Source organism: Gorilla gorilla, chromosome 2 (assembly GCF_029281585.2).
Source record: "Gorilla gorilla gorilla isolate KB3781 chromosome 2, NHGRI_mGorGor1-v2.1_pri, whole genome shotgun sequence".
Taxonomy (NCBI): domain Eukaryota; kingdom Metazoa; phylum Chordata; class Mammalia; order Primates; family Hominidae; genus Gorilla; species Gorilla gorilla.
The window spans coordinates 84,198,217-84,213,296 of record NC_086017.1 but is presented as its reverse complement, the minus strand read 5'-3'; the positions used below and the strand labels follow the sequence as shown (position 1 = coordinate 84,213,296).

Here is a 15,080-nt window from a genome sequence, read left to right as displayed (position 1 = left end):
GATATCAAACCTAGTCTTTCCTTCTTTATCTTTTTCAATATGACTTTGAGATGAAAAATTCACACTTCTGAAGTATCAAGAGAATTGCCAGACTACATAGGTCTGTGATTGTATTAAAAATAGTGTGATCTCTTTGGGAGCGACTCTCCTGGGAGAGGTATAAATTTATTCTCTCTGAGCCATTGGGAGTTCTTTCTCTGGTTTACACACAGGCTACTGACACAAATTGAAGGGTGTCTATCCAGAGTTTTGCTTTAAATAAATAAATAACCTATCTTGGATTCTTGGCACAGTCAGCTCAAAAGAGCCTGCAAGGATGAACCTTGGCGAATAAATACCCTAAACTCACTGTCCTCTCTCCCTCAGATCTTGTAAGAGGATCCTAAGAAACTGGTAGAGTATAAGGGAACCTTTCCCTTTGGTCCATATAGGTCAGCTGCCCAAGGCAGAGGCAGTATGGTAGGTGCAAAATGGATCTGGAAGGCTGTGGAAGATTGTGTTTTCCAAAGATGGCTGCAGCAACATATCTTATCCAGCATGCTCTTATTGCAGCATGACTTTAACACTGCTCCCTACCAAGTAGTAAAATCTATCCCTCTCCTCCTGAAATTTAGTATACTTTTGTGAATGTCTTAACCAATAAAAAACAATAGGAGTGATGCGGTATGATTCCTGAAGCTAGTTTCTAAAAATGTATGCACTTCTACCTTGTTCCACTAGCACAGTTACTCTTGGTATCCAGCCACTATAGTATTAAGAACCCTATGCATCTGTGGACAGGTCCTTCTCAATAGGAACCAAGGTCCCAGCCCACTGGTCCTGCTGAACTCCCAACAGCCAATGCCAACTTGCTGGTCAAATAAACAAGCTTGCCAGTTTCCAATCAAGCCCCCCACCTAGTGAAGTGTCCAATGGAGATGAGTCCTCAATGATGCCTGTTCAACTTACACATTACTGAGCAGAAAAAAAATGATCATTTTCTAATCCACTAAGGTTTGGGGTAATTTGTTATATAGCAATAGTAATTGAAACTCAAAGTAAATTGAAACTCGAATGGCATTTGGCATAACATGATCAAGTTTCTATGAAACAATGGCTCTTTATTCCTTCATATCAGTGTGTTTCTTTTCTCTTATGTAACATTCATATCATTCTACAAGAGGCAGATCTACTCTCTATACTTGCAATATAAAGGTAAGACAAAAATAATGAGATTTGATCCACAAGTTAAACTGTTACCCAGAGTAAGCTCTTTTGACTTGAAATATTTTAATTCAATGCAAGAATTGTCACATCAATCAAGAGTAATCGTAGAATGACTGAGGTTGATTAGCAGTAAATTTATGTATGTATCTATAGCAATTTATCACCATGTTGAATTATGTCAATGACTGTTGCTTTTAAAATTATGATGAGCACACCAAGGCAATGTCATGTCAAGGAAATGAGCCTTGTGCTTGACACATAGTACCTGTTTCACAAATACTAGTTTTCTTGCCCATCTCTCAAGGTGAAAATATGTATAAGAGTATTGCTTTCAGCTTATGAGTTCAGCAGTATACAGCCTACACAGCCTACCTAGATTATTAGAGTTAGGAGAAATCAGAGCAATTATCTGAAGTCTTTTATACCTTCAAGAAGAGTAAAGATGAGGAATGCAGTATCCCAGGAGGTTTAATAATTTTTTTACCCTAACTGCTCATTGGAATCACCTAGAGAGTCTCCTCTTTCTAGTCCATTTTAATTTCTAATTGTTCTGGATGTGACCTAGGTGTTTCTGGTATTTTCTTAAAAAGATTTCCCAGGTAAATTTACAGTACAGCCAGCACTGAGAACTAATGGGTTTAGCAAACTGGATAGCACAGTGTTTTTCAAAACACAGACTCTGTACTCAACAGGTAGCATTAAATAATATAATATAGAATGAGAGAGTCATTCTACTTTCAATTTTATTTCAATCATTTAGATTAAATCAAGGAGAATGGCCAAGGCAGGTGGATCACTTGAGGTCAGGAGTTCAAGACCAGCCTGGCCAATATGGTGAAACCCCATCTCTACTAAAAATACAAAAATTAGCTGGGCATGGTGGCACATGCCTGTCATCCCAGCTACCCGGAAAGCTGAGGTGGAAGGATCACATGAACCCAGGAGACGGAGGTTGAAGGGTGCTAAGATCATGCCACGGCACTCCAGCCTGGGTGACAGAGTGAAACTCCATCTCAAAAATAAATAAATAAATAATAAATAAATAAATGGTTAAACATGATATTAGGCCTGTCATTAGCTATTTTCTAATACTTGCTAATCTTTAATTAACAGAGCAAAAGTCTCCGGCTCAGGGACTTTGACAGTGTCCAGCTTAGTGAGCATTTAAATTATTTTGGACAGTGTCTATTTATATAATTTTCTACTCATTATATTAATTTTGCTAGGTAACTATTATTTTGGTGAGCAGATTTCCATTTAGGATAAAAATATACATTTTATATGTCAATTTCCACATTAAGTTGAAGAAAGTTAATCAGTTTAAGAAAAATTAAGTAATAATAGAACATTTGGTACCAGGATATGGCAAAAACAATTGTGAAGACGTGACTCTAATGATTTAAGTGTAGAAAACACTGGGTTAAGATTGCTGGGACAGCAGACTAGGCATCCTGAGATCACCAATTCTTACTCCATCAAAATCAACACATCGCACTGGCCAGAAAAAAAAAAAAATTCCCAAGTTGTTAATATGAACTTGATGTTGAAATTAAAAAGCAGATACCTTTGAGGCACCGCGGCACTTGACACAACCTAAAATAGGCATGAAGTGCCTTCAGCCAAGTTTTTGTGATCTTTGATGTGTCACTCTTTTAAAACACTTACGATGGAACAAGCTGGGACTCAAAATCCTGTAATGGAGCAATTATTCCAGTTTATTGGTACCCAAGAAAGTCAAGCAAATTTTGATATTAACTGATTGCATCTTACCTGTCTTAAATATCACCTGTTCAGACAGCCATGTGACAGTTGAAACTGGTAATCAGTCAGAAAAATTAAAACTGTTTACAATGTTAGGGCCTGTTTTCATGTTTCAGTGACTGCCAATTCTTTCTGTTTTTTGGATGAGCAGCGTACATTAGTAACGAAGGTGAACTTGATGCAGCCATTTGGCATTGGTGGGGGTAAGGTTTAATCTGTGTAGTCAAAAATGCAGAGGTGGGCCGTGTCACCACCTGTTCCTTCCAGGAGTCTTACAGAGGAAAACGCCAACCAGGTTCCAGAAGGAACTTACAGGTTCAACTGTTTTCAAGGCACCTGGAGATGATTTACATGTAATGTCAGGGTTTGGAAGGCAACCCAGTGAAGGAATGAATGATTAATATTGGAAGTACTGCAATAACAGGCTGTGTAAAGTCATAAAAAAAGAGGACTGCTTACTCAACCTCGGTTCCAAATAGCCATCAAAATGTAATTTTTTTTCTTAAACTGGAAAATTATGCTTCTTGGCAGTCCAGCGGCAGCATTTACATTGAGAGTGCTTACTAGCGAATTCATTTTTTGCTTATAATTTATTATACTGAAAGTTTGTACAATATTTGCAAGGTTCAAGAGGTTCCCCTAATTCCAAAGTTTATTTTAAACCTTGATTTTAGCATGTGGTAGATATCACAATGTATTTTCAGCCTACCTGTAATTAGTGATGATCTTTCTGCTTGTTTATTTTTATCTGGTATGGGTTATCAAATCAGGTAGTGTTTTCTTTCTTTAGTGCAGAGTGGTTTTTAAATTACATCAAAAATTCCATTAGTGTCATCATCTAAGAAAATACAGGGGAAAAGTTAATCATATCCTCTCCTATTTCATTTGATACACACTGGCTTTTCCCTTAGCATTTATTTCAAGGATGCTTTGGCTTACAAATCCATTTACTGTTAGTACTTGTAACATATTATGGAAATATGATTTGTTTTTTTCCTAAGACAAACCTGTATGATTAGATGGACAAATAATTGACTAATAAAGTAATCCTAGCTAAGTTTAGTAGATATTGTAAAACTACAAAAAAGAAAAAATATTACTGTCATTAAGATGTAAATATGAACTTGAAGTCAGCTACAGTGAACTTTTTATTTTCTGGGGACAGATTAACTATTTGTGGATTAACTCTACCCCTGACATCCCTATCCCCTGTCCACCCCATTCAGCTCTCCTTCTTGAGTTACTCAAATAAACCGTGTTCTTACCTAGCTTAGGTCTTTGCACATGCCTGAGTACCCTAGTGTAGTTTATTTTTTTACCCACTTTTCCTGGACAACTTCTGCTCATATATATGTTAAATCTTAGCTCAATGAGCAGTTCACTGAAACCCCAAAAAGTTCTAGATTCCCCCAATGTACTTTGAGTTTACATTACATTATAATTTTACATTGATTTGTGTAGTCGTTTCATTAATGCCTGTCTTCCAACTCTATGCCCTATGAACATAAGGACTGTTTCTTTTTTCTTGCCTTCAGCATCGTATTCCCAGCAACTAAAGTAGAATAGTTACTTTATAAACAGTTTTTGAATGAATGATCTTATTTTTAATAAGTGGTGCTTTGAAAAAGGAACTCAATTTGTATGACTTAGAGGATCATATCCTACTTCTTACACTCCTACGTAAGATACTGGAATAGACTTCTCTCGCTTCCAAAAACTCCTTTCCTGAGTAAATTGTGGACAGCAGCACAGAAAAAAAGATGTGCTTTCTGGAAAACAGAATTACACTAGTGGGCTTTGAGGGGAAGTTTTGAGCAAAATAGAGATATGAGGAGAAGAAAATAAAGCTATGAATTTGCACCTTCTCAATTCTGGTCCCTTCCTGCTTGAGGAGGTGGGGAAAAAGGAAGTTTCGGAAAATAATGCAAACAAAGACAAACTAATTTAACAGATAAGCTATTTTTTATTCAAAGTATTATTAGTGTTTCTAAGAATTTGCCCAAAGATGGTTAGTGTTGTGTTACTTGAATTATTTTATACTCTAAAGAATGGCAAATATGTTTCTTATTATTTCTAAATATTAGATGCAAGTTTATTTATAAATATGGTAAATAATCCATCTAGGACTATTTCATCGCATTTCAACTAATTTTACCGAGTTTTTTTTTTTTGGACATTTCTCTCTCACATCCTTTATCACATTTAATTCATGACTAACTATATTCTCTAACAATGACAAATTGATGGGGGAAAGAATTAGTTTGACATAAGTGAAACTTCCTTTTGGAGTTTCTTTTACCTTTTTTTCTTAAATGCCTGGGAATACTCAATTGCATCTTGATAAGAAATGATAAGATATGCTAATAACATTTTAATTAAATTACTATTATTAAATGTTTAATTCCCATGAAAGAAGTTGGAGTTTGGAATTACAGTCATCTTACTTGACTTCTCCCATCTATGACCCTATTGAAAGCTGAGCATTAAGGGGCATAGTTGTGCATAATCATAACTGCATTTTGGTAAGCATTGCATTCTACCAAGAAATGAACAAGTCATAAGAGGATAGCCCAATTCATTTTCACAAAATGAGCACATTCAAGTGACCAGCACTGAAAACAGAAACAGAAGATGACCCACATCCTAGGTGTCCTCATGGTGCTTCATCCCAAAACTACCATACCTCCAAAGGTAGCCACAATCCAGCCTTCTCATATGATTGGTCATGATCAAATACTCCTTTCCATCTGGTTTATATCCTTCATGCTTTTGAAACTCAACCATGTTGATCTGTGTAGTTGCAGTTCATTCATTTTCATGGCCTAATAGCATTTTGTTAAATGATTATTCCACTACCTATTTGTCCATTCTACGGTTATAGGGTTGTTTCTATTTTTAGCTATTATGGATAATAATTATAAACATTCTTGTAAAAAATGTCTTTTGGTAGACAGATGCATGCCATTCTGTAGGGCATATACTTAGGAATGGAATTGATGGGTCATAAATTATATGTATGTCCTGGCTTCGTAGATGCTTCTAAACAATTGTCCAGAGTAATTGTACCAAATCTACACTCCTTTCAGCAATAAGAGTTCCAGTTCCACATCTTCAGCAGAACTTGGAAATGTCTGTCACTTTCATTTTACCGTCGTCTACACATGGCATATGCCATGTGATTTTATTTAACCTTTGTGGATTACACTTTCTAAATTTGTAAACATAACTTGTTTCACATGTTTACACCACCTTTTTACCCTGACTTGAGTTTACATCCTGGAAAGCAAGGGCCATGTGTTAGACACTTCTGTGTCCTTGAATGAATCTAATGTAGCAAGCAATGGATGCGCTTTTGTTAAGATAAGTCTTGTCTCTATGTAGTGCTCCCTTAAAAGATCATAGAGTGGGAGAGAGATAGCATTAGAAGAGGAATAATACAAATATATTTTATTAATGGAGACAAAAAATAAGGAGAGGATCTCTCTTATTATCTGTCAAATTGTATTCTCCTTTTATGTATTCATACACTCAATTCCATGTTGGGGCTGAAAAAAATCATTTCCATTTCTACTTGTTTTAGTTAATTGCTTCCTTTTTCTACTGTGCAGTGCAAAAGGATAATTAAAAATTATATTTCCCCTGACTACATTTCTTTAGGAAGATGGCCTCATTTTTTATGATGCAGCTATTTGTCTTCACCTGTCAGTGCCAAGAGTGAACAGAAGTCAAAAGTCCACCACCAAACTTTTCCTTACTCCTTCAAGAAACAAAGCCAGCCATTGTGCCTAAAAGGTGTATCCAGATATGTGAGGACATAAAGTCCTGACACAATTCTCTTTTAACCAGATGCCTTCAAAATAAGCAAATAAAGGTTGGCAAGAATAACAACCTTACCCCAATGCCTTAGATGGCATTTAATAGTAACAGTTTTTCACCGAAAATAAGAGATTTCCATAGAAGTGATAATCAACCTCCTATGAGTATATGAAGCTCGTAAGACCTAAGAGTTTCTAAAGGTCAGCAAGCATTAAAGGTTTTTGTCCTGGGGATACATTTCTAAATAACCCTAGGAGAAGGAGAGGGAGAGAGGGAAAGAAAAAAGTTTTAACTTGATGAAAGTAAAACATGCAGCTTAACAGTTTCTGGATTATCATTTAATTACAACTATCAATCATTTCCCATCTGTCTTCTTCCAGTTCTCACAAATTTCATGTAAAACTATGCACTACAACTAACAGAGAACATGCAACCCATTAAGAATCCTAAAGATGGGAAGCAATATTTAAGAAATTACCCTATGGAAGATTTTAGGAAATTACCTAAAAATAGGATAGTAGAATTCATCTTACGATATATACTACAAAAATTCAAGACTAAAACTTTTCTTTTAATTAAGATAAATGCTACTTATTGCTTCTTTCTCTTTACCAATTCTGACATGAACCGATGATCATTTTCCAAGGGCTTTGGTTTCGAAATCATATGACTTATTACAAGTCATATTTTTACTAATGTGTGAAACTGGCTTGCAGTTAGTCATTTTATTAACACAATTTTACATTCTCTTAAAATGAGGTCCATTTAACAATTGAGCTTTTAGAAATATAATTGCTCTGTTAATTAGCTCTTGGGAATGCCAGAAAATGTCTTTAAGGACAGCTGTTATTATTATTTATTTTTTGGAGGCGGAGACAGAGTCTTGCTCTGTCAGCCAGGCTGGAGTGCAGTGGTGTGATTTTGATCTCGGCTCACTGCAACCTCCACCTCCCAAGTTCAAGTGATTCCCGTGCCTTGGCCTCCCAAATAGGTGAGATTACAGGGGCACGCCACCACACCCAGCTAATTTTTGTATTTTTAGTAGAGATGGGGTTTCACCATATTGGCCGGGCTGGTCTCAAACTGCTGACCTCAAATGATCTACCCACCTCAGCCTCCCAAAATGCTGGGATTACAGACTTGAGCCACCGCGCCCGGCTAGCTGTTATTTTTAAGGTTTAAAATGTTTTAATTTCTTCTTATTGAGGAGTTCATGCTTTCATGCTGACTGTCCCTAACTTCTGCAGCCAAGGAATTAAACAGCTTTAGGCTTTTTAAGCTCCAATGTGTTCAGAAGAGTGTTTCAACCGTGGTAATCTGCTTGTCATGCTGCATTTATCTCCCACTAGATACCCACATGTGTCCCTCTTCTTCTCAGGCAGATAATTGCAAAGGGGTTGGAACCAGAGAAAAGAGTTGATGTGGTACTGAGCAGTGGATATAAAAAGAAGTGTCACCCTGGTGCAAGTAAATAGACTCTGAGACTGTAATCTCTGCCCTTATTTATTTTTGAAACCATAAATGCCCAGGAGGAAGCTTGTTGTTTATTTGGCTACAGAAATCTTTGACTGCAGTCATGTATGGTTTTTAACTTGTTTATATTTCCATACCTTCCATTGTAGCAATCTACTCTCTTATACCACCTTGGTTTGCTCCCTAAATATAGTTTTCATTGCAATGTAGTTGTTTTTGGCCATAGACTTCAAACTTCTTTGTGTTTTTTAAAAAAATAACAGTGTATTCATTACCTGTTTTCCCAACAGAGTTCATCTGGTGATTTAATGATCAGAAACATTCAGCTGAAACACAGTGGGAAATATGTTTGTATGGTGCAAACGGGGGTGGACAGTGTTTCATCTGCTGCTGACCTCATAGTAAGAGGTAAAACATTTATGCCCCCTTGAGTTTGTAACTTCACATCTTAACAGCATTCCTTACTGGAGGAAAACCCATGATGAGATAGTATGTGAGCATAAGAGTTATAATACTGATTTCATCCCCCCTCATAGACCACAGAATATGACAATAGGGATGAGTGCTAATTCAAAGAAATAAAAATCTCAACTCTGCCCTTCAAATAGCTCTCACTGTAATTGGCATTCCACAGCTGCTGCCAAGCTGATGTGTTTTTGAGCATGTCATTAATTCAGTGATTGTATTTAATTTGAGAGAGAATATTGTGCAGTGTGTTTGCTTCCAAAATAATCAGGATTTGGGAATAATTGTATGTAGGACAGTTTTCTAAAAATACAAAAAAAGTATCAGGATTATTCAGAATGACTGAGAAAATTTGCCAACCTGAGCTGCTGCCCAGGATACTGATTTGCTACTGGGCTGAAAAATGACCAGAGTGTGTCATAAAATAAAACACATCTAGATATCAGATTGGGAACTACAGAGATACACCAGTGGATTAAAGGGAAAGGCATCACACCAGAAGCAGAGGACATTGAATTTAGAAAGGTACAGGAATCCTGCTGAACAGAGGCTTTTAAAAGTGAATATCATCTGCAATCAGAGAGTATTATGGTTTGGGAATTACTGCCTAACATCCAAATTTAAGATCTAACAACAGAAATGCGGGGAGGGAGAGTAGAGGGAAGTAGTTGTTCTATTACCAGGTAAATGGCCTTTTCCCTAAGTTCTTCTGAAATTGGGAGAAGTCAGAGATATTGAAGTGGCCATGTGACATTCTCTTCTCTTTGATAGGGGAGGATGACATTTATGGAACTGCTACTCAATGTTTCCATTTGTGCCTTCCTTAGGTTCACCTGGACCACCAGAAAATGTGAAAGTAGATGAAATTACAGATACAACAGCCCAACTCTCTTGGAAAGAAGGTAAAGACAACCACAGCCCAGTTATATCCTATTCTATCCAGGCTCGGACACCTTTCTCCGTGGGTTGGCAAACCGTCACAACAGGTAAAGCAGGAGAGGCAGATGTCATCTGCACACATATAAATGGATTTCAAGTCAATGCTAAAGCAGGCAGACTCTTACCTCTGAAATATTCCTTTGTAGTGCCTGAGGTCATCGATGGGAAGACGCACACAGCCACTGTAGTTGAGTTAAACCCGTGGGTGGAATATGAATTTCGGGTTGTAGCCAGTAACAAAATTGGAGGTGGAGAACCCAGTTTACCCTCAGAAAAAGTAAGAACTGAAGAGGCAGGTTAGTGTTTTTTTTTTTTTTTTCTGAGTAATGGATTAATAGATTTCTGTGTACTTCCATTTCCCTTGGCCCTGAACTCCAGGCCAGCAGGGGGTCAGCCTCAATAATCCATTGTTGCAGTTATCTAACCTTTCTAATGGCAGAACTGGCCATATGGCATTTGTCAAAAGAAACACATGTAAGTGACTCTGATGTAGTGTGACATTTCCAAGAGTTCAGTCCATTGTAAACGATCATTAGTGCATGTGAGTGAATATGTTTTTGTCACTTAAGGTTATAATTACTATCTGACATAGTTACCCTGTTAACAGGGGAAGTGCTGTTTTCATTTATAACAAGCATTGGCAAATTGGTAGGATAATGACATTTGGGAGTTCTGCTGCTAGGAAATCTCATTTTGCCACCAAGCTTAGTGAAGGAGCTTAAGCAATTGATGAATAGGTATATTTTGTCACTTCAAGTGTTGAATTAAGAAAAAATCATTGATAGGAATTTACATGTGAGACAACTATTCACATAGACCATAAGACTGCTTTTATTATTCTAGAAATATCCTAGCATTAAAACTCAAACTAGAAAGTGTACATAGCATCACATTATAGGGACAATTGAGACCTAAAGATTGCCTTTTCAGAATCTGTAATATTATTTAATATTAACTAAAATGAAGTTTGAAATAGAGCTGGTATATCACTTTAGGAACTCAGCTAAGATGGAAGTCATCAAATATGTTTCAGTAATTTTCATGATGCTGTTTCACTCAGAACAATGCACATAATGTTTATGCTAGGAAATATGAGAAATAGAGGAACTGTGCTTGCCCTGGTGTTCTGGTCATTTGTTCATACAACACATGTTTTAGGGAGCATCCTCTCTGTGCTCAGCACTTTCTAGATATTGCAAGTACAGCTGTGGCCATACCAAAGACCCACCTTCATGGGACTTCTATTCTAGCTGTGTCATGGGGTTCACTAAGCCTAAAGTTCTCAGTGTGAGAATCTGATGCCCCTGTGAAGTTTATAAATAATACCTCAAAACAAGATTCGAGGGTTTGAGTCTGGGTCATCCTTACATATAGCCAATGTTGTTCTCAGAATTATATTCTACTTGGAACAGTCACAAGCTAAACATTCATGCTGGATTGATTTCCCATCATCTCCGGTGAATCACTTTTTCTTGTTTTAACTCTCATACTAGCAAAGTATCTTCCAACTTGGTCATGTTTTTATTACTGTTTGAGAGATTTTGAATTTTTTTATGATTTCATGTAAATATGTTGTTTGATGATCTCATAAAAATATATAATGTATAAAAATACATAAATGTATATAATACATTTATATACATGTATATACATGTATATACATGTATATAATACAAATGTAAATAAAAATATATAAATGTATATAATATATAGGTATATGTACATAAACATATGTATGAATAATGTGTCAATGATGAAATTATTTTAAATATTAAAAAAACATCGCATTGTCTTTTAGATAAATATTACTAAATGCAAGTACCATTTCATCTCTGTTTCTCTGACCTGTATAGTTCCAGAAGTGCCTCCTTCTGAAGTCAATGGAGGAGGCGGAAGCCGGTCTGAACTTGTGATAACCTGGGATGTAAGTGTTTGGGCAGCATCTTCCCCATCAGGGTCTTGCTGTTCCCATGATCATTATGGCTTCCCAGGTGGTGGTGCCAATGGTGCAGGTGGTGGTGGTAGTGCTGGGGGTGTGGCTGGTGGGTGCTGCTGCTGCTGGTGGTAATACAGGTGGTGATGGTGGGATTAGTGGTAGTGGGGCTGGTGGTGGTGGTTGTAGCCCTAGTAGCTAATATTTTTTGACACTTTCTCTGAGCCACCCACTATTCCCAGCATTTAGCATGTATTTTCCTCATGTCATCGTTGCAACAATTTACAGATGAAAATACTCAGGCTCTGATATAAGAAATAATTTGCCCAGGGTCACCTGGTTGGTAGACATAGAGATGAGTTATGTTGCGGCTGTTGCCCCTCAAGCTCCCCTTATGACTTTCCAAGCAGCTGTGCAGCCCCCACTGGTGAAGTCACCTATTCCAACAGGTGCTTGAGTTTGTTTCTTTCCTGGCCATTCTCCCAGCCATTGGTTTACATCATCAGTAGGAAAAAGGTTAATAGGTTGGAAGTCAAAAAGTACTAGAATTACCTGCGTTTTTTGAAGATGTTGATGATGTGTCAATAAAATTTTTGACATGACTCAAGTATAGCTTTGAGTTTAATTCATTAATATTTTTTTCCTTTTTTTTTGAGACAGTCTTGCTCTATTGCCCAGTCTGGAGTGCAGTGGTGCAATCTTGGCTCACTGCAACCTCCACCTCCTGGGTTCAAGTGATTCTCCCACCTCAACCTCCCCAAATAGCTAGAATTACAGGCATGCGCCACCATGCGTGGGTAATTTTTGTATTTTTAGTAGAGACGGAGTTTTGCTATGTTGGCCAGGCTGCTCTCAAACTCCTAACCTCAAATGATCGAGCTGCCTTGGCCTCCCAAAATGCTAGAGTTACAGGGATGTAATTCATTAATTTATAAATTAGTATTTACTTCCTTTTTTTTTTTTTTTTTTTCTTGATGGAGTCTCTCTCTGTCACCCAGGGGTGGTGTGATATCAGCTCATTGCAATCTCTGCCTTGCAGATTCAAGCAATTCTCCTGCCTCAGCCTCCCGAGTACCTGGGACTAGAGGCGCATGCCACCACGGCTGGCTAATTTTTGTATTTTTAGTAGAGACGAGATTTCACCATATTGGACAGGCTGGTCTCAAACTCCTGACCTCGTGATGGCCACTTGCCTTGGCCTCCCAAAGTGCTGGGATTATAGGCGTGAGCAACCGTACCAGGCCTTTTTTTTTTTCCAGTTTTACTTAATTGTTCTTAATCACCATTTTAATGTTTCTTCTCATAAAGTCAACATTAAGAATTAGATAATTTTTATTTGACTTAAGAGATCAGATATTTTCAACTGAAAGTATATCTTACTATTAGAAACTCAGACTTGAGCCATAAGATGATCAGCTAACTGAATAATCACAGAAAATTCCAGTTCATTATCTGGATGGCTATGAAATGGTGACATATGTCTGTTTAAAAGCAGCTGACATGACTCTCCTACGGATGTTTTTCTCCTTTTTTCATGCAACTGCTTAATACAATGTAGATGATTATTTGATGACTTTTACAAATAAATGCCTGTGGATTACAGCTGCATTCATTTTTGCCTTGCCCTTATGTGTAAGGGTGATTCAGTATGTCTTTCCTTTATAGCCAGTCCCTGAAGAACTACAGAATGGTGAAGGTTTTGGGTATGTTGTTGCTTTCCGCCCTCTTGGGGTTACCACCTGGATCCAGACAGTGGTGACATCCCCTGACACCCCAAGATATGTCTTTAGGAATGAAAGCATCGTGCCATATTCACCATATGAAGTTAAAGTGGGTGTTTATAATAACAAAGGTGAAGGACCATTTAGCCCAGTGACAACAGTGTTCTCTGCAGAAGAAGGTATGGAAAATATGACTGTGTATCAGTTCCACCTAATAATAATTATTTGTGCTCCAAAAACTGATTTGGAGTCTCGTTTTGACTTCAAATATATTTATTCCAAAGAACAATCATCCAGGTAGTGGTTAGATTCCCAGTGCAAGTCATAAAGATCAATCATAAATGACTTGAAGTATAAGACTTAATGGATAGTTAGGGGATGTAACCGTGAAAGGAAAATAAAACCTCAGGACCCCAATTCACTAGGTCAAAAGGAAGAAATTAAGCTGAAAGCCAAGTCATGCAAGAAAATGCCTTTCCTTTTGTTCCTAACCAGATAGCTACAGATAAAAGGTTAAATCTCTCTACAGGTAGCTACTCTATGTTCGCCTTGCCTTATGTAAAGTGCTGATTTACTGAGCAGGAGACCTAATTGATTAGCCTCCTATCTGCTCCTTTTCCCTTGCAACATGCGGATTACCATACCCTTCCTCTTTCCACTCCAGCCCACTCTAAATATTAAAGCCCTCAGATTCACCTTTGGAAATGGACACATACCACAGACTGTTTCTGTGCACCCGTGTTTTTTTTTTTTCTTCTGGGCATGTCCTTAACACCTTGATAAAATAAATCCCAGAATTGATTGAGACCTGTCTCAGATCATAACCATCAATTTAAAAATCTGTTTATAAGGAACACTTCCTACGTTCCAGCTTGTGAAGTAAGGAAAATCACAGCCTTACCTTGGGGTAATAAAAATATACCCCTTGGAGCTACCCTAGTCCTAAGTTGTATAGTGGTTCCCATGGCCTGAAAAAAGGATGTTACTGGATGAAGAGTCAGGAGCAGCGGTATCTCATTCAACAGACATGCAATGTGCAGGTTTGAGGGATATGAACCTGCTGGTGGAGATACAGACATACTTCACTCTGGACCCATTCTGTTTCTTTGCCTTTCTTTTATACCTGTCTCAGATATTGAGACATCTACATTTTGTCTCATGACCGCTTTAGAAAATAATCAAGGTAAAAGAATTATGCAAAATTGCCATTTCATAGATCAGCAACAACTATTGGCTATCTCATGTAGTTCTACAAAAAAAAAATGGCAGAAACTAACATGTATTGAAGTTTTACTACTTGCCAGACATTACCTAATTTGATATTTCAAATAAAAAATATAGGCACTATTATTTCCCATTTACAAATGAGAAAATGGAAGCCTTGTGAAAGAGAGTAATAAATTTGCCAAAATTCCTAATAGAAGTGGTACAGCCGGTATTTTAACCAAGGGCCTTTGCCCTTAACCATTCTGAGCTCATGAAATATATCAGTGTCTCCCCTACCCTCCAGACCTGACAGTAAGTTGCAAAAAGTGGCCTGCAGTTGTCATTCCTAAGAATAGTAAGTAGAGTTGATTTTTCTTCGGATCCCAGCCCCTATTCTTGTCTTCTCACTTTTGGTTGAGTTCTGAGAGGGATTTTTTTTTTTTTTAAGGATTATTAAAGTCTTTGCAGAAGAGTCTTAAATTCATAGCCAGACCTCATTTCTAAAAGCTGCCAGGGATTGCAAGGGCAAGTCAGGGGTCTGGGGAGTGATGGCCATTATC

The 15,080-nt window shown here is 37.4% G+C and overlaps 1 protein-coding gene across 9 annotated transcripts in view; it reads left to right on the top strand.

Moving 5' to 3' along the window:
• The window catches only part of CNTN3 (contactin 3), a 383,448-nt gene that overhangs the window by 305,275 nt on the left and 63,093 nt on the right, over positions 1-15,080 (top strand). For all 9 annotated transcript variants that reach the window (XM_063703922.1, XM_063703924.1, XM_055381198.2 and 6 more), the window contains 5 exons: positions 8,547-8,664; positions 9,549-9,707; positions 9,807-9,956; positions 11,514-11,584; positions 13,259-13,493. In XM_063703922.1, the coding sequence (XP_063559992.1) occupies positions 8,547-8,664; positions 9,549-9,707; positions 9,807-9,956; positions 11,514-11,584; positions 13,259-13,493 (733 nt within the window). The remainder of the gene's footprint in view (positions 1-8,546; positions 8,665-9,548; positions 9,708-9,806; positions 9,957-11,513; positions 11,585-13,258; positions 13,494-15,080) is intronic.